Source organism: Physcomitrium patens, chromosome 11 (genome assembly GCF_059467195.1).
Source record: "Physcomitrium patens ecotype Gransden chromosome 11, ASM5946719v1, whole genome shotgun sequence".
Lineage (NCBI taxonomy): Eukaryota > Viridiplantae > Streptophyta > Bryopsida > Funariales > Funariaceae > Physcomitrium > Physcomitrium patens.
In genome coordinates this window covers 15,779,504-15,798,204 of record NC_143420.1, presented here as the reverse complement: position 1 = coordinate 15,798,204, position 18,701 = coordinate 15,779,504, and the positions used below count along the sequence as shown (strand labels likewise).

General features: G+C 36.5%; 1 protein-coding gene across 1 annotated transcript; it reads right to left on the bottom strand.

Moving 5' to 3' along the window:
• Positions 1–1,057: 1,057 nt before the first annotated feature.
• On the bottom strand, positions 1,058–4,957 carry LOC112288413 (UDP-galactose/UDP-glucose transporter 7). The gene is made up of 6 exons (XM_024532548.3): positions 3,297–4,957; positions 2,798–2,964; positions 2,343–2,667; positions 1,994–2,116; positions 1,567–1,829; positions 1,058–1,387 (listed from the first exon to the last, which is right to left on the bottom strand). Exons 1-6 carry the CDS (start codon positions 3,373–3,375, stop codon positions 1,217–1,219), a joined length of 1,128 nt encoding a protein of 375 aa, XP_024388316.1. The 5' UTR covers positions 3,376–4,957; the 3' UTR covers positions 1,058–1,216.
• Positions 4,958–18,701: the final 13,744 nt, after the last annotated feature.

The following is an 18,701-nucleotide window of genomic DNA, read 5'->3' as shown; positions in this document are numbered from 1 at the left end:
TGGATGAATTCACGCTGCTTTCGCACCTTATCCTACGTGGCATGCAATAATGAATTATATCCAAGTTTTTCATGAATATAGAATATGTAACTAGTCAAAAGTGGAGGAAATTTCTTCATGAACAACTGGATTTTTCCTTCGAATTTCGTGCAAATGATTGTCAAATAAAGTTTATTTTTGCTTCCGTTTAAGATTGTTTTTTTGCTTTCGTGAACAAATGTTTTTGATTCAGAATAACTAGGAGCTAAAATTGTTTGCTATTGGTGCAATATTGAGTAACATCCGCTTGAAAAACTGAATCATATGATGAAGAAAACAAGAAAATCGTTGTGTTTATTCAGAATATTTTTTATGGAGAAATTCAAATCAACAGGTAAATGAAATAGTTTGTGTGCAAAATTTTTAAAAAGTAAAAGTAAATAAACGTGGTTTCTACATGAAAAAATATACTGCGTTTTGTTATTTGTAAAGATCTCAAGATCTGTATTTTTTATTTTTAAAAAGATATTTTTTAAAATTTTCAAAATAATAATTAACATATGTTGTGCAAGAATTTACCCAGTTTTATATTTAAATAGCTCATTTTTATTTGTCTATCATTTTATTGGAGTACATGCACTTCATACATAAATTTATACATACATTTATACACACACAAATATATATATATATATATGTATATATATATGGAAATGATAAAACGGCCCAAATTTTTACTAAAGCAACCCACTCTATCTTAACCATCATTGCATCCTTGTAGCCCCCATCCTAGTTCCTACCCATTACTAAGGACGAGGCATAAGGCTGGGAATGGGAAAATGGATGAGAACAAGAACAAGGTTAAAAGGGTACAATGATGGTTTAAATGTGGATTAATTTAGTAAAAATTTGGGTCACTTTATCATTTCTCAATATATATTACCTTCTTTAAAAAAATAAAAAAAATACAACACAACAATTATATTCATTATTACTTTAAATTTTATACATTCGTGAATTGTTAACTTGAGCTATGTAAATTTTGTGAATGTTTTATTACTATTACATATAAGTACTCTGCTGTAAAAAATAACTAAAATATGAAGTTTTTGTTTGTTTAAGATTTGAAATTATTATTGCTTTAAACAAAACTATTATTGTTCTAAACAAAACTTGAAAAGCTTAAATGCTTCTTCAACAGAATGGAATGAGGAATCTCTACAAGTTGTGGAATTTTTCAGCCTCTCTTGAAGCTAGTCTCAAGCTTCACTGTGCGGTAGGGCGTCTTGACCTGCTTCTCCTTGTATTTGATCATTGTGTACCACACCCCACCTACAGTGTTGGTTGTCACACCCAAGAGTATGGAGGGTGTACCTTTGACGCCTCCAAACACAAAGAAGCCAGCAACCTGCAGCACACACACACACACACACAAAGGAAATGAGAAAATAATCTGAAGTATCTGTTACATTTGGAAAGGCATGACGTGAACTGTTGCAGTTTATTCACCATGACAAGTTGATGTAGTAGACAGCATGAAATCGACGGGACAAAGCTGGTGTAACCCTGAAAGAAGAATGTACATACCGTGGCCAAAACGCTGCGAAGAGTGCCCACGATTGTAGTGGTCAAAGCCGAGTTGCACAATGTGCACAGGAATAAGCAGTAGTTGAGTAATGAGCCCATCAAGAGTGAAGATATGAGGAGAGGCAGGAACCAGACATTCTGTGCGCACTGGGCTTGCATGCCCTCCATAGCCTTCCAGATCTCTCCTGTTGTTAGAATGATGGTAAGGAGTACCGGTAACGAAAGGATTCCATTGTAAAGCAATAGTTCCATGGAGCTGAATCCTGCGCGTCCCGGGAAGAGGCCAACTCTAAACCTTGTTGTCTAAACCGTGATCATCAATCATTTGTGATTCCCACTTAGTTAACGTTGTGTGAACAGTTTGGAGATGCTCTCATATGCGAGGAGTTTGTAAAGTCATTTTACTTTTTAATAGAAATGTACCCACCTTTCTCATTGCCAGATCTCTCAACGAGTATTAAGTAAGTACTTTGCAGTGCACAGCTCATAAGTGCAGCAGAATAACCACCCAAATCGAAACTCAGATCTCCGATGCCAGCCATTAAGCAACCTGATGACACACAAGTCCGATTCCGATCATTGACTCGTGACTTGAATTGGATTCAAAAAATTGTCTACGAAGTCATCATTGTTTATGGATCGAAGAAACCTGCTCACAATCAGGAGATTTTTTTCAGTTTTCATTGTTGTTATTTTAAATTAAACCTTTCATCGCTTAGGACTTCCTTCACAGTAAGGATGAAGGTAAATGGGAGCAGTGAGAGAAAGGTGTTTACCTGAGACAACAACGAGCACAGACAACGTGACCTCGGTAGAAGGCGAATGGCCCCAAATCAGGTATCTACTCGCCAGCACCATAACAGGAGTCAGACGCTTCAGAACGTGATACACAGGGATGCTGAGAGCATTCACTGCTACTAATGCGAATGCAACATTTGAATTGTAGAAAAACACCACGGGCAACAAGTTCTTGATAGCATTTCTTTGCAGTGGCTTCACGGTGATCAAGCCCCACGCTTGCATCGAGTAGACAACGGCGATAGTTACCGCTATTTGCATGGTCAGGAAAGAATTCGGGTACGGCCAGCCCTGTAAAACTGCCTGCAAACATCTCAACATGTATCCCAGATTAAGCCTAACGACCTCCTTTTGGTATACTACTGGACGCCTCGGAACAAGTCAAATTGAAGTGGTACATTTGATGACGAGTATCTTGGAAAGACTTGTGCACCTTATTGAAGAATCCCACAAGTAGGCCCACTAATGCATAAGCGCATGCAGAGGCAACACTCGCCCAAAGCTTAGCATCTTTAGCTGCAGATTTATTGAGCAGAGGCTCCTTATCGGGCGGCAGATTGGTCTCGTCCTCGCCGAAACGCTTCCCTTCGTTTTCAGGACCTATACAATATCACGTTGGGAGACAAAAATCGCAACAAAATTGCAGCCATAAGATTTCACTGCAGGATCTTGTTTTATACACAGTTGGTAAATTACATTCGCAACATTTGCAAGTTCGTAGCTTGACAGACTACCATAGAATCTTACACAACAATCCAACAATCATTCTGGTAAAACCATCGGGTATCTTCGCTGTCAGCATTGATGATTGTGAGAAACTTAAAGAATGACCGTTGCCTTTTTCAACATTACTCTAGCTGTGGAGAACGAAAACGAGAGACCTCACAAGGGATCCATTCCTCATCATCAGATGTAGGGATAGCACTACTCACCAAACCCATCGTGTGCTGCGCGGGTTTCTGGGAAACCAGAAGAGATTACTTCCACAATATGATTCCCTTCGCTGCTCATGGCTGGACTACCTAGCAAAATAATAATCTCCAGAGAATACTATGGATTGACCGTGCGTGTCTCAAGACTGAAACCCCAGATTCTGTGGCACCTAAACCCTGTGAATATTGCACGCCTTTTCGTGCCATTTCCAGCACCTTCAAACTACACTACCTGCTAACGACGACGAATTCTAACTCCAGCACCCGTATCCCCCAGCTCCTCAATGTCCAATGTAAATCTTGAGGAGCATTACATGGACAGAAGAAAGGGCTCGAGATTACAACCACTCTGCCGAAACTAAGATCGTGAGGACCTCAACACATTCATTTGAAATTCGACGATGAACACTCGCCTAATTTGATTTGAATATTTCGACGACCGAGCGGAATTCCACACGGGAACAACCTTCGATCTGTGTGACTGAGAACAGAGGTTGAGTACAGAGAACCACTCTCAGAATAGACTTACTAAAATTCGCAAAACCCTATGATAATTTTGAGGGATATTCATAAAAGCACTGATCCAATTGTATCGAATTTCAGGGAACACGTAGATCGTGGAATGACAGCGAATAACGTGTCGAAGCCAGGAGTGAAACGTGCTCCTACCGACACGATATCAAAAAAACGTGTCGTTTGTGAGGATTTTATTCAAGTATAAGCGATCGAATCGCTGAATTTGAACTGAAGTTCCGAAGTATGGTAGCTGATTCGAACTTGGCTCTAGTGACATTCGAAGATTGCCATGCCGAAGGTTTACGTGGCTATGGCGGCTCCGCAGCTGAACTAGCTGCAATCTTCGGCGTCAACACCGACGTGAGTGTTACCCTCCGCCTCGACTTTCGGTTGAGTTCATCGGCGAATTGGAATGCGCTTCATCTTCGTTGAAGAAATGAGTTTCATTTGATGTTGTTGGCATATATTCACAGCTTTTGTCGTCTGCAATCGGGCCTTGCGAGGATGACTTCAAGAACTGGATGGTGAGCACCGCAGACTGGTGATCGAGACAGGATCCTCTGTTGTGCTCGCTGCACTCGCTGAACAGATCCTTCTTTCCTTGTTTGTGCGACTTCAGCAACTTACACCTATAAATGACTCCTTGCAAGTACGCTTAAGCCCCAAGAATCTTAATGCGGTGACAAAAACGGTGTCGCCGCAACGAAACCTTGGGGCCTGAAATCATGTTGTGGCAGATTCCAAAGTTTGGGAGGCTGGGTCTCGGACTCTCGGGGCAGGTGGGCTGTTTGGGATTATACAGGGGAGAATAGAGGGCCTCTATCTCAACGCCTAACCTGCGTACTCACCTCTAAGTGCACTTCTTTGTGGCAGCCTAACCTAGTGTTACATGTGGGTTTCTATTGCGGAGTATGGCTGTGGACTATGTTTCTTGCTTTATTTATTTTTATATAGAGAGAGTGGTGTTCTGTGATGAGAGGTTTTGTGAAAAGATTTGTGTTGAAGTGAGGGGTATGTTGATGTGTGTAATAGATGGAGTGGAAGATTTTGTGAACAAAAAATTGAACAACTTTGATGATGAGTTTAAAGGATCTCTTCTCCAAGATACAAATTGGAATATGGTTAATAAAGAGCTGGGGGTATGTGCACTACAATGGACATTTGGTTACAAATTATTTGTTCCTATTTTTGTTCTAAAGCTACCTTTGCCAAGACACAACTTAAAATTCTCACATCCAATAAGTCATCACACACAAAACAATAAATGACCATTTTATTGTATTATATATATATTGATTTGACTACTATATATATTTATAATATAATTTAAATTTGAAATAAAAATATATATATTAGAATCAAAATATGATAAATATAGCAACGTTATAAATACCTGAGTTTGTAGTCTGGTTGCAACTCCTAAAATAAGCTAAATAGAGAATTTATTATATATATATATATATATATATTTATGTTTTTGTTTTATATTTTTCTTCAAATTTTCTTTTTACTTGATTTTTTGAAATTTCTTATAATTATTTAAAAATTATAGACAATTAAGCAAACAAGTTTCTAATCATATAATTTAATTATATTTATATCAAATTTATTTTGTAATTTAGCTAAAATGGTCTTATTTTTCAAATTGCTATAAGAAAATATATTTTCTACAGAAGAAAGAAAAAATAAATAATAAAAATACATTGATTTTATAAATACTTCTAAACTAATTAAATAAACAATGGTACTATCTAGCAATGGGAGTAGAATAGATTGTCTTGATGCAAATTTTAGATGCTTAAAATTTAAGAAAATATATATTATATTATATTATATATAGAAATTATAAATATAAATACAACATATTAATTGAGTCTTTATACCTACAATACGAGATGAGAGCTGTAATTTTTAATTCCTTTAGTTGTTGAAATTCTAAAGTCTCACTTGGTTGGCTTTATACTTAAAAAAATCAACCAAAAGGTCCTAAACTAAAAGAATGAGACAGAATGAGTTCTTTTTCCCCTAAATAGTGTGAATAATGTTTTTATGAATCTCTATTAGATCCATTTGAAGAGGTGTGTGTGTGAGTGTGTTTATTTTATTTTAAATTTAAGAAGTAGCAAAAAAATCACATCTATATATATATATAAATTCTTTTTATAATACAACTTCCACTACAAAAAAAAAATTGTATTTTTTTTTTCTTAATATTCCTCTTACAATTAATTTTATAAAAGAAATATTTAAAAATTATTAATAAAATCTTTGTAAAGAAAAAAACTTGTTTAGGTCATTGATTTACTTATATGCCATCTTCTAAACAAAACTTGTAGTCTACATTATTTATCTATTCATACAAACACACTATAGAATAGGTAAATAAACTTTGTGGTAAATTACTGGTTGGTTATTGATAACCTTGAGAATTAGACTGATGGTTAGGCAGTTTAGTTGGTAACAGTAGGTTGTTAGTGGAATAAATGGTTAAGAATTCAAAGGATCATAACCTTTGGAATCTGCTGGCTGACGGATCATCTTTATGGTAGGATAAATAGGTTGAGGAAAGAGAGATCAGAGTCAGACTGTGAAAGTCGTAAGCCAAAGGCCAGACTGTGAAAGTCGTAAGCCGAGGTCTAGACTGTGAGAGTCGTAAGTAGAGAGCCAAACTGTGAGAGTCGTAAGTCGAGAGCCAAACTGTGAGAGTCGTAAGCCAAGAGCCAGTTTGTGATAGTCATGAGCCAGGGTTAAGCTTGGTGCTACCTCTTTGTTTCTTTGATATCTTTGTTGTTGAAGAGTAATGAATAGTTTTTGAATATTGAGAAGTGAGTCTGTAGAATAAATCAAAGATTGATTTATGAGTTATTGATTATGTAATTGGAGTACTGAGTGATTGAATTATATGAGAAGTTATTGGAAGATTGATTATGAATGGAAGATTATGATTGTTGTTTATTGAGAGTTGTGTGTGTGTTTCGACAAAGAAAGTCTGTGATTACAAAAATTTTGTGAATCCAGATTGGTTGGAATGAAGTTTGCTATTCCTGGTGTTGGATAGAATTTATGAGTTTTGAGCAGTCTTTTAAGAGTGCAAGGTTCCACAATGTTGTTATCAGTTGATGAAGGAGTATTGGTTACCGAGAGGAAGCATTATAGTGTTTCTTAGTGTTTTAGTGGTTCGGAATATAATTAATTGTGTGACTCTAACAAATAAAGTTTATGCATTTAGTCTTTCTCTGTGTTTGAATTCTCCTATATAGGTTTATTCTGAAAGGAATTGTAGAATAAATAAAACGACAATTATATTTTGGCGTCACTGCTAGAAAAATGATAACAATATGAAATATTAGAAATTGATTGTATGGAAAGAATAAAAGATTATGAGTGATAATCAGGGGAGGAGATGATTATCATAGAATTAATCGACAAGCAAAAGAAAGACAAGAGCAATTAAACATAAGAAATATCCTATGGGAACGACAAAAAGGAATTGGAGGTCCAAGAAAAACCAAAGAAAGAAAAATTTAGATTCAAATATTAAGGAGACCAGTGATAACACCAATGGCCATGGGAGTGCCAGAAGTACCAATTGCAATATAAATAGGAGCAATAAGAAACCAAACTACAAGTGTGGTACTATTACCTACTTTTAGTGGTTGGCTGGGCTCTAATCCCGATCACCATATATCTCAATTCTTGACAGCTTGTGTAGCCAATAATAGAAGAATCGAAGATATTTGGTTACAATAGTTGCCAGCAACCTTAAAAGATATGGCGTTTGAATGGTACAATCATTAACTAGTGGGTCAATTTCCGAATTGGGAAGCATTGAAGAATGCATTTTTAACCCATTTTTGACTAATAGGTTTTGAGGATCATCTTTGAGAGAGGTTAATGAACAACAAAATGATCCTAGGGGAGGTGGTAGAATCGTATTATGGCCGGGTGGCTGATATACTCAGTAAGTGGCCAAATCACCAAATGTCGAAGGCATTTATCTTATCCATATTAATCAATGGTTTGCAACCACCTATCACGGACATACTCATGTAAGCTAATAATTACATATATAAATAGGTAGAAGTAAGTAAAAGTAGGTTAATTCTATAGTATTTAATATGACGGTGCTTTGACTTCATAGGTGTCTTTAATTGACTTTTTGGATTAGAAACGTGGTCAACAAGTTGGCCATGTGCCACACATGTTGTTAGCTTGAAGATCAACCTAACTATGTGGCCCACACATAGAAAAACTTGCCTTGTAAATCAAAGCATGTGTCCTACAAAGTCAACACATATTGGAGGTCCTATAGAATGTCGCCACGAAGCCCTCTAGTTAGATAGTATATTAGAGACAAGAGTGAAGCCTTCTTCATTCTTGTCAGCTCCTTTCTTGCTTCTAGTCTAATTTCAAGGATCTCTAATTTTCTTGTCTTTTGGCAATAGGCATTCTAGTTTCTCTTTCAATATCCATTCTTAGTTATTTATATTTTGTTACCTTTCTTTGAGTGAAGGCTCACTTATCTGGATTATTTTTTCATTGAATTCTTGTCCTTGACAGATTGACAAGAGTACACCTATAATATCAGAGCTTTGTCTAATCTTGATTAAGAGTGGATTATCCCTTTTTCTTGATAAGATATAAGCATATTAGAAGTTGCAGATTACCCTCTTCTAAACTGATATTGTCCTTAGTATTTTCTTTGTTCTCAAGTCCTGTCTTCTATTTGACTTGAGTGATATTAGACATGTTCTCTTTTCTAAGTTTTATCATGGCAGAACTTGTTGAAATGAAGAATGCAATGGCACAAATGTAAGAGCAATTAAGGGAGTTAATGCTTGCGATGCATCAACTCAATTTACCACCACAATGAGCAATAAGATTGGCAAGAAGTGAAGATATAGAAATAGTTGGAACTGCTTCAATATCTACACCAAACCATGTCCTTTCTCCTATGGTGGAACGCCCTTCCAGTGTTAGAGAACCAAGAATTGTCCTATCTGAGAAGTTTGATGGTACCAGATCCAAGTTTCGAGGATTTATCAATCAAGTGCAACTTATGATTGAACTTCAACCCCAAAGCTATCTAACTCTAGGATCGCAAGTTAGATTCATTGGTACGCTTCTTTCGGATTCAGTACTATCGTGGTTTTCATCTTTTCTTGAACGACGAGATCCAATATTGGATAATCTAGAGGCTTTTCTAGTGGAGTTTCGATCCATGTATGGAGAACATGATGCAATTCGTGTTGCAACCAATAAGATCCGTATTTTACGACAAGGCAATCGATTAGTAACATTGTATACTTCATAATTTTGACAACTTGCAACTGATATTAAGTGGGATGATGTTGCACTTATTAGTCAATTTCTCTATGGATTACAATATGAGGTAAAAAAATTAATGCTCAACTTACCTGATCCTCAAACATTGAGTCAAGCAATTGACTTTGCTGTGAAGTGCGACAATCCCCTTTTTGAATTCCGATCTGAGAACCGTACAAGTGAACCTCAACATTACTATAATTCAATGGCAACACCAACACCTCTTCAACACATACATTTGGAAGTAGAGGATATGTAAATTGATGCACTACGTTTCAAACCTCTTACTGAGCAAGAAAAGACTCCTCGTCGCCAAGAAGGATTATGTTTATATTGTAGAGAACCAAAGCACACTGCTCAACAATATCCAAAGAAACGATGCAATCACAAAATGAGGAGTATGGCTGTGAAAGAAGACAATATGTCAGAAAACGAGTTTGTTCAGCTACAATAGAGACCGTGTGGCTGGAACCTTACACAACATCTAGTAAAGGTCCTATTCTCTCCTCAGAGCTTTCTTCTTGTTTTACATTAAATATTATTTTAGGACCTAAACATTACAAAGTCTCTGCCTTGTTAGATTGGGGAGCATCAGCGTGTTTTTTAGATGAAGAATTTACTAAAAGACATAGCATATCTTTAGTAAAGAAAACTAAACCTGTTCATGTAGAAGTCATAGATGGTCGTCCATTATCTTCTGGAGATATTACTCACAAAACCCTTCCTATAGAAGTAATAATCAAATGGTCATAAAAATTTTGTAGTATTTAATATCATTAGATCTCCCTCTAATCCAGTCATTTTAGGTTTATCGTGGTTAGAAAAATACAACCCTCAAATAGATTGGATTTCCCGAACTCTTACTTTCTCTAAAAGTATAACTAACAGTGTAGTTAATCGAGTAGAGAGTCATAAGTCCAATTCAATTAAACCCGTATTTATAGGTGCAAAAGCTTTCTTGCATGTTGCTATGAAAGAATCACCATATATTATTTATGCAACACTTGTTCCTACTGGTGAAAAGACTTCAAGTGGCATTCTAAGCCAATATCAAGAATTTCAAGATGTATTCAAAAAAAAGAATGCGGATACACTCCCGGAACATCGTCCCTATGATTGCTCAATTGACCTTCAAGAAGGAGCACAACTTCCATTTGGACCAATCTACAATTTATCACAAAATGAGTTGACTGAACTCAAGGAGTATATTGAAGAAAATCTAGCCAAGAATTTCATACGCCATTCTAAATCTCCAGCAGGAGCTCCAATTCTATTTGTGAAGAAAAAAGATGGATCATTATAGATGTGTGTTGATTATCGAGGACTCAACAAGATTACCATCAAGAACAGGTATCCACTATCTTTAATATCTGGACTTCTTGATTAGCTGAAACAAGCTAAGATCTATACAAAAATAGATCTTCGGGGAGCATACAATCTAGTACGCATCAAAGAAGGAGATGAATGGAAGACTGTGTTTTGAACTAGGTATGGACATTTTGAATATAACGTCATGCCTTTTGGACTTACAAATGTACCAGTAGCTTTTCAACATCTAATGAATGATATTTTTTGAGAGTTTTTGGACGATTTTGTAGTCTGTTATCTAGACGACATCTTGATCTATTCTAAGAATCCACAAGAACATGAACTTCATGTTTATCATGTGTTATAAAAATTAAGAGATGCAGGACTCTATGCCAAGATAGAAAAGTGTGTATTCCACACTACTCAAGTCGATTTCTTAGGTTACATCATTTCAAATGATGGACTTATGATAGATCCTAAGAAAATTCAAACTATTATAGATTGGAAGATCCCCAAAACGGTAAGAGATGTCCTATGTTTTTTGGGATTTGTCAACTACTATTGGATCTTCATCAAAGACTTTTCTCGAGTTGCAGCTCCACTTACACGTTTGACTTGTAAAGACAAACTCCAATGGAATCAAGAAGCGGAAGTTGCTTTTGAATCTTTGAAGACAACATTTGTTTCTGCACCAATCTTGTATCGTGTTGATTTTTCCAAAGCATTCTTTATGGAAACAGATGCATCAGACTTTACTTTGGGTGCAATTTTATCACAAATGGGAATAGATGACAAACTTCATCCAGTAGCCTTTTATTCAAGAAAATTCTCAATAGCAAAAATCAATTATGAGATCCACGACAAAGAACTTTTTGCAATTGTGGATTCTTTTCAAGAATGGCGTCATTATCTAGAAGGCGCTTCCAGTCCAGTCACCGTGTATATGGATCACAAGAACCTCAAATATTTTATGTCGGCATGCATATTAAATCGTTGTCAAGCTCGTTGGAGCATGTCTTTATCAAGATTTGAGTTCATCATAACTTATCGGCTAGAAAAACAATAAGGTTTGTCTGATGCCTTGTCTAGACGTTCTTATCTTCCACCAAAAGAAGGAGATGCAGCTTTTGAGCAACAAAGAATGGTTCTCTTGAAGTTGGAGTAATTTCATCTTCGAGCAATAAAATCAACATTGATTGTTGATTTAACTTTTCTTAAGCAAGTCTAGTTAAGTATGTCTTCAGACCCTCTTATTCATGATATTAAGAATAATTCTTCTAAATCTCATGATTCCTCTAAATTTGAATTCAAGAACAACCTACTCTATTTCGAAGGACACCTATATGTTCTAGAAGGAGAAGCACATTTACATGTTCTTCAAGCTCGTCACAACTTCCCAGCAACAGGACATTTTGGATATAATAAGGCTTTGGAGCTGATATCTAGGAATTTTTGGTGGCCTCAAATGTGGAAGGTAGTCAAAGATTTTGTACAATCATGTGATGTTTGTTCAAGATCAAAAACTCCTCGTCATCGACCTTTTGGACTTCTTCAGCCATTATCCATTCCAGAACAACCATGGTCTTTTGTTTCTATGGACTTCATCACGAATCGTCCAATCTCAAGTTCTTATGATTCTATATTCGTGATAGTAGATCGTTTCACCAAGATGGCTCATTTTGTACCATGTACAAAATCTATCACAGGTGAAGAAACAGCTAAGCTCTTTCTTGACAATATCTATTGCTATCATGAATTATCCAAGGATATTATATCAGATAGGAGAACTCAATTTGTATCAAGATTTTGGCGGATTCTTTTCAATATTTTAAAAGTGGATATAAAACTATCTTCGACATTCCATCCTCAAACTGAGGGACAAACAGAGCGTGTTAATCAAGTTTTGGAGCAATATTTAAGATGTACCATTAACTACCAACAAGATGATTGGACAACTCTTTTGCCATTGGCAGAGTTTGCTTACAATAACATAGTACATTCTTCTATAAAACAAACACCTTTCTTTGCTAATTATGGTTATCATTCATGACTTGATACTTTTGACTTTTCAAAAGTTGATAATCTTGCTGCAAAAGATTTGGCGATTCATTTATCAAAGCTACATGCAACGATGAAGGCGCAGTTAAAAGAGGCTCAAGAACAACAAAAGGTCAATGAGGATGTCTATCGAAAAGAACAACCACCATTCCTCTTCGGTGATAAGATATGGCTACTTTGTCGTAATATCAAGACCACTCGTCCTTATGACAAGTTGGACTATTGAAGGCTGGGACCATTTTCTATTTCTGCACAAATCAATCCAGTTGCATATCGTTTATATTTACCGGAGTCAATGAAAATCCATCCAGTATTCTACGTGTCTCTTCTTGAACCATACAAGACAGTGGACATACCAAGAAGATGACAAGCTCCACCTCCTCCTATAGAAGTGGACAATAATGAAGAGTTTGAAGTAGAAGAAGTCTTAGATTTAAGGCGGCTCCAAAATAAATTAGAATATCTTGTCCATTGGCGCGGATATGGTATTAGTGAATGCACATGGGAGCCAATAAAGAATCTTACAAATGCAGCAAAGGCGGTGGAGGCTTTTTATCGACGACATCCATCAAAATCAAGATGAAAACCTTCTTTATAAAAGAAACAACATCTAGGCAAGATAACATTCTACTTTCAATCCTTGTTCGTAGCTTCTTTGTAGTTGTGACGTTCAAGAGATGGAGAACCAACAACCAATGGATTCGACTCAAGAGCCTTCATTTGTTGACCTGCCGAACGAGACATTACGATTGTCACAACCTTCAAGACGACGTAATCGAGATGAAGATCTTCAAGAACGACATATTCTTCCTCAAATAGATGGCGAGATACAATGCGTTTAGTATCATGATTTGGGAAGGGACTCCCGATGTTTGGTGATTTTGCTAGAGGTAGGAACAACTCATGATGGTGTTCCAAATGTTCTATTCGAAGGAAGTTATGAAGGCCTCAATAATGATCAAATAATAGGGTGGTCTTTCCGCCCTGCTATGGGATACTACCAATGGTTGAGAGGCCCTATCAATCATCTTCGAAGAGAACAAAGATCAGAATATGTGGCAAATATAATTCGTCGCATCATAGATTTTCTCAACATATGATGACCGCTCCTCGTGGAACTCGTCCCTAGAAGAGAGAGTAATGTCATCGACATATTCATGTAAGCTAATAATTACATATACAAATATGTAGAAATAAGTAAAAGTAGATAAAAGTAAGTTAATTCTATATTATTTAATATGAAAGCTTCCTAGAAGCTTTATAGACACTGCTTTGACTTCATAGGTGTCTTTAATTGACTTTTTGGATTAGAAACATGGTCAACAAGTTGGCCATGTGCCACACATGTTGTTAGCTTGAAGATCAACCTAACTATGTGGTCCACACGTAGAAAAACTTGCCTTGTAAGTCAAAGCATGTGTCCTACAAAGTCAACACATATTGGAGGTCCTATAGAACGTCGCCATGAAGCCCCTAGTTAGATAGTATATATAGAGACAAGAGTGAAGCCTTCTTCACTCTTGTCAACTCCTTTCTTGTTTCTAGTCTAGTTTCAAGGGTCTCTAATTTTCTTGACTTTTGGCAATAGATATTCTAGTTTCTCTTTCAATATACATACTTATTTATTTATATTTTGTTACCTTTCTTTGAGTGAAGGCTCACTTGTCTGGATTTTTTTTTCATCGAGTTCTTGTCCTTGACACCACCAGAGTTAAAAATGTTTGTGAAGAAAGCTCAACCCATTACGATGTCTGCATCCCTTTATAGAGCCGAATTTTGGGAGGAATGCCATTATGATCAATTTTTAACTAGGAGAGCTACGATGATTCCAGTTCAAGGCAATTATCAAAATCCAACTTAGAACAAATTAATAGGTAGTTATCTATGGAGGTTAGAAACAATGGCCAATTCCAGTGCCAATATTCAAGGGCCAGTTAATGTCATCCCATTACAAGCTATACCACCAAATATGACAACAGCATATGCTCCTTATTTTTTGTATCAACAACAAGCATTAACTACGACAGAGTTATCAATAATATTAGCCCCAAAAGATTCCAATGAAGTGTTGTTGTTGAAGTTGACAAAAAAAATGGAGGAAATGGACGTCAATATGGTCAGGGATAAGGAAAAGAGACAAAAGCCTACTAATACTAGGACCAATATTTGGTGCAGTAATTGTAAGGGCCATGGTCATTTGGTAATAGAATGCCCTTCACCCTCACAAATGATGGATCAATGTACATTTTGCGAAGGAAAGCACTTAACAGCTAATTGTTGGTATTTAAAAAGACAACAATAATTCAATAATCAGACCATGATCCCACCGTCTCAATGGGAAGTTAAACAAGTTCAAACAAAAAATATATATGGATGGAATGGAAATCGATCTAATCGACAAAATCGAGCATTCAATAACTTTCAAAGTTCCAATTTTAATCAAGGGTCTGCATTAAACCCCTAGAACTACAGGAAGGAGCAGCAGAGGTATCAGCAATATGTTCCATTGGTATTATTGAACCAAGTATCCTCCGTACAAACGGGACAACTAGGATCGTTTTCTAACCCTATATGGAATAAGCCTAATAGGTTTATACCGATGGAGATATCCAATATGCTTGATAGAAGTGCAAGAAGACCACTTTGTTGTTTTCGTTGCAAACAGATTGATCATTATGTTAGTGAATGTCTCAATACCAAATCCAGTGATGATTATGCGCTAGTATGTATGAATTGCAACAGTCAGGACATATTTATCAGCAATGTAATGCTCCGTTCAATTTCAATAATCGAGATCAGTAGATCCAAAACCAAGGAAAAATGAAGGAGATAAATCAAGATCCTCAAGATTCTCTAGTAAATCATGTAGAATGTGTCCAAGCCGTTCTTACAAAAAGTCAGCAAAAGGGAAAAGGACCAATTCAACATTTGGGTGATCTAGAAGTAAAGGGCCAATTGAACCCAATTATGGGGACATCCAATCCAGGTCTTAAAATGGGCCTCTTACTCAGTATAAGACCTGAATTGGTTGTGCACCTCAATGAGGTCTTGATTACACAAGCTTCTGTTCCATGTCGAGTTGTTCCGTTCTCTACACACGTTTGAAAAATGTTCTTTTCGTTGAAAGATCCTCTCGAGGGCGTGAATTCCAAGGAAGTTCTATCTACTGTTCCAATTTTGAGTCCAAGGTGGAAGAATATCTTACCTCACAGAGTTAAATTCAAACCAATGAAAAGGAAGAGGGCATTGAGTATTACCTTACATATAAAATCTTATGACATTTTGAAGGATGTGGATGCTATTCGGCCTTCTTTTTCTATGAAGCAACTTTTTACGGTCGCACCAGAGTGTCGTTCTACATTGAATTCATCGTTAACACGGCATAGGCAATACAATAAGGAAGTTTGTGAAGTCAGTTTGAATCCTGACCCAGGTGCACCAACCATCAATGTTTTAATTGACAGTGTTATGATCTCGGGTGTTCAGGTGGATGGTGGTTCCAACGTCAATTTAATGAATGCTGATACAATAGATGCTTTAGATTTGGAACACTTAGTACCCACAACATTGGTATTACGGATGGCAGATAATAGCCGAGTTAACCCAATGGGTATTTTACGGAGTATTTAAACTATAATTACCAGTGTTAAGTATGAAATTGACTACATCGTCTTTCGGTTATAATGTTTGACTTTATCATATCCAATTTTATTGAGACGACCCTAACTTTATCAAGTGAAGGCCAAGAATGATTGGAGTCGGGGTACTTTGACAATTGGCAAGGGCAGAGATAAAATGGTGTTACAAATATACTTAGTACACTATTACGGGGAATCTCAATTGTCAACATCTGACTTGATGTCGGACGATAAGCTTAGCGCCAATGATAACACAGTAGCACCGATTACGGAGGCATCCATGAAAGCAGACCAACACCCTGTAGTGGTGTACCAATGTGGCGGTCTGGGAGAGTACTTGATATATCCGACAGATTTGAATATCTCTGCTAAAGTTAGTATTGATTGGATGACCAAGTATGATGTGCACCATGTGAGTACTCTGGACACAAGATTCAGTACTTCACACATGTCGGAGTTATTGACTAATTTTAAACCAACGGGGGAGTTGAAACAGAACATCACCATTGCATCTTTATGTCAAACTATCAATTTGGCAACTACAACAAAGCCTCAGACAATTAAGGTCTATGAAGGTATTAAGGAACATAAGTTGACCTATTGGACAGAATTTTTCTTGCATCATAAATCCGCTTTTGCTTGGACTTATGTTGATCTAAAAGGTATCTCCGCTGAAGTCTGTGAATATCGTATCATTTTAGAGGAGAACGCTAAATCGGTACGGCAGAGGCAACATTGCCTTAATCCTAAATATTCTCTCATAGTGAAGGAAGAATTGGACAAGCTTCTTGCAGTTGGTTTTATTTACCCGAATAATAATAAGAATAGTGAGTGGGTTTCTCCAATTGTGATGGTGCCGAAAAAGAATGGAAAAATCCAAATTTGTCAGGATTTCCAGAAACTTAATGTGGCCACCAAGAAAGATTATTTCTCATTACCTTTCACGGACAATATGGATAACATGTTGTCATTATCACCATGTAGTAAAAATAAAGAATAAGAGTGGGGCACCAGTTAAAGTCATTCTGTGGTATTGTTTTGTGTTTGCTAGAGTACCATTTTCTTGTATTTCTTATATTTTTGAGAGTAGTAGTTCCAGTTAAGAGTTAACAGTGAGGAGTCGGTCACAAATGTCGATTGAAGATGTTCCAGAATGGATGAGTCAGTAGCAGCATCAATTAGAACTTCGTGATGCCCAGATCTTGAAATTAGAAGTTCAAGTCTATGAATTGGGTGAGTATAGTGAAGATCTTTCAAACCAGTTGAGGAAGGAGTCGATGGACGGATTGGAAGAAGAAGAAGAAGATTTACAATTGGAACTAGATTCAATGGAAAGCACATTCGATAATACAGCAAATGATCAATTGGGTAGGCCAGAGGAAATAGTATCTTTGTAGAGTTTTGTTAAGTAGTTTTTAAATAGGTAACAATTGTGTATTTGCGAGGACGCTGCATAAGAAGGAGTGGGGCTATGTAGAATAAATAAATAAAATTTGTGATAAGTTACTGGTTGGTTATTGATAACCTTGAGAATTAGACTGATAATTAGGCAGTTTAGTTGGTAAGAGTAGGTTGTTAGTAGAATAAATGATTAAGAATTCAAAAGGTGATAACCTTTGGAATCCGTTGGTCGACGGATCATCTTTTTGGTAGGATAAATAGGTTGAGGAAAGAGAGATCAGAGTCATACTGTGAGAGTCGTAAGTCGAAGGCCAGACTATGAAAGTCGTAAGTCGAGAGCCAAACTATGAGAGTCTTAAGCTAAGAGCCAGATTGTGATAGTCATGAGCCAAGGTTAAGCTTGGTGCTACCTCTTTGTTTCTTTGATGTCTTTGTTGTTGAAGAGTAATGAATAGTTTTTGAATATTGAGAAGTAAGTCTGTAGAATAAATCAAAGATTGATTTATGAGTTATTGATTATGTAATTGAAGTATTGAGTGATTGAATTATATGAGAAGTTATTGGAAGATTGATTATGAATGGAAGATTATGATTGTTGTTTATTGAGAGTTGTGTATGTGTTTCGACAAAGGAAGTCTGTGATTACAAAAATTTTGTGAATCGAGATTGGTTGGAATGAAGTTTGTTATTCCTGGTGTTGGATGGAATTTATGAGTTTTGAGCAGTCTTTTAAGAGTGCAAGGTTCCACAATGTTGTTATCAGTTGATGAAGGAGTATTGGTTACCGGGAAGAAGCATTGTAGTGTTTCTTAGTGTTTTAGTGGTTCGGAATAGAGTTAATTGTGTGACCCTAACAAGTAAAGTTCATGCACTTAGTCTTTCTTTGTGTTCGTTGTGTTCGAATTCCTCTATACAGGTTTATTCTGAAAGGAATTGTAGAATAAGTAAAACGACAATTACACACACACATATAAATCTGAAGTAATTATCTCTAGAATTATATAATCTGTCTTGTTTCCGTGCTTTTTTGGATGTACACACTCACCAGTGGGATCCCAACGCAAAATAGAGCGCAGTATTGGAATGAGAACCTGGCTCAGGGCTTCGCTGGTTTTCCGACGCACGGTTACACCCATTCCTGTGGGTTAGGACCGCGGGT

What these genes read in the sequence shown, in the direction of transcription:
- LOC112288413 (XM_024532548.3), bottom strand. Translation starts at nt 3,375, where the DNA reads ATGAGCAGCGAAGGGAATCATATTGTGGAAGTAATCTCTTCTGGTTTC. An exon ending in TGTGCTCGTTGTTGTCTCAG is followed by an intron (nt 2,117 to 2,342) that starts GTAAACACCTTT and finishes GTGTGTCATCAG; the next exon opens with GTTGCTTAATGGCTGGCATC. An exon ending in GAGATCTGGCAATGAGAAAG is followed by an intron (nt 1,830 to 1,993) that starts GTGGGTACATTT and finishes CGGGACGCGCAG; the next exon opens with GATTCAGCTCCATGGAACTA.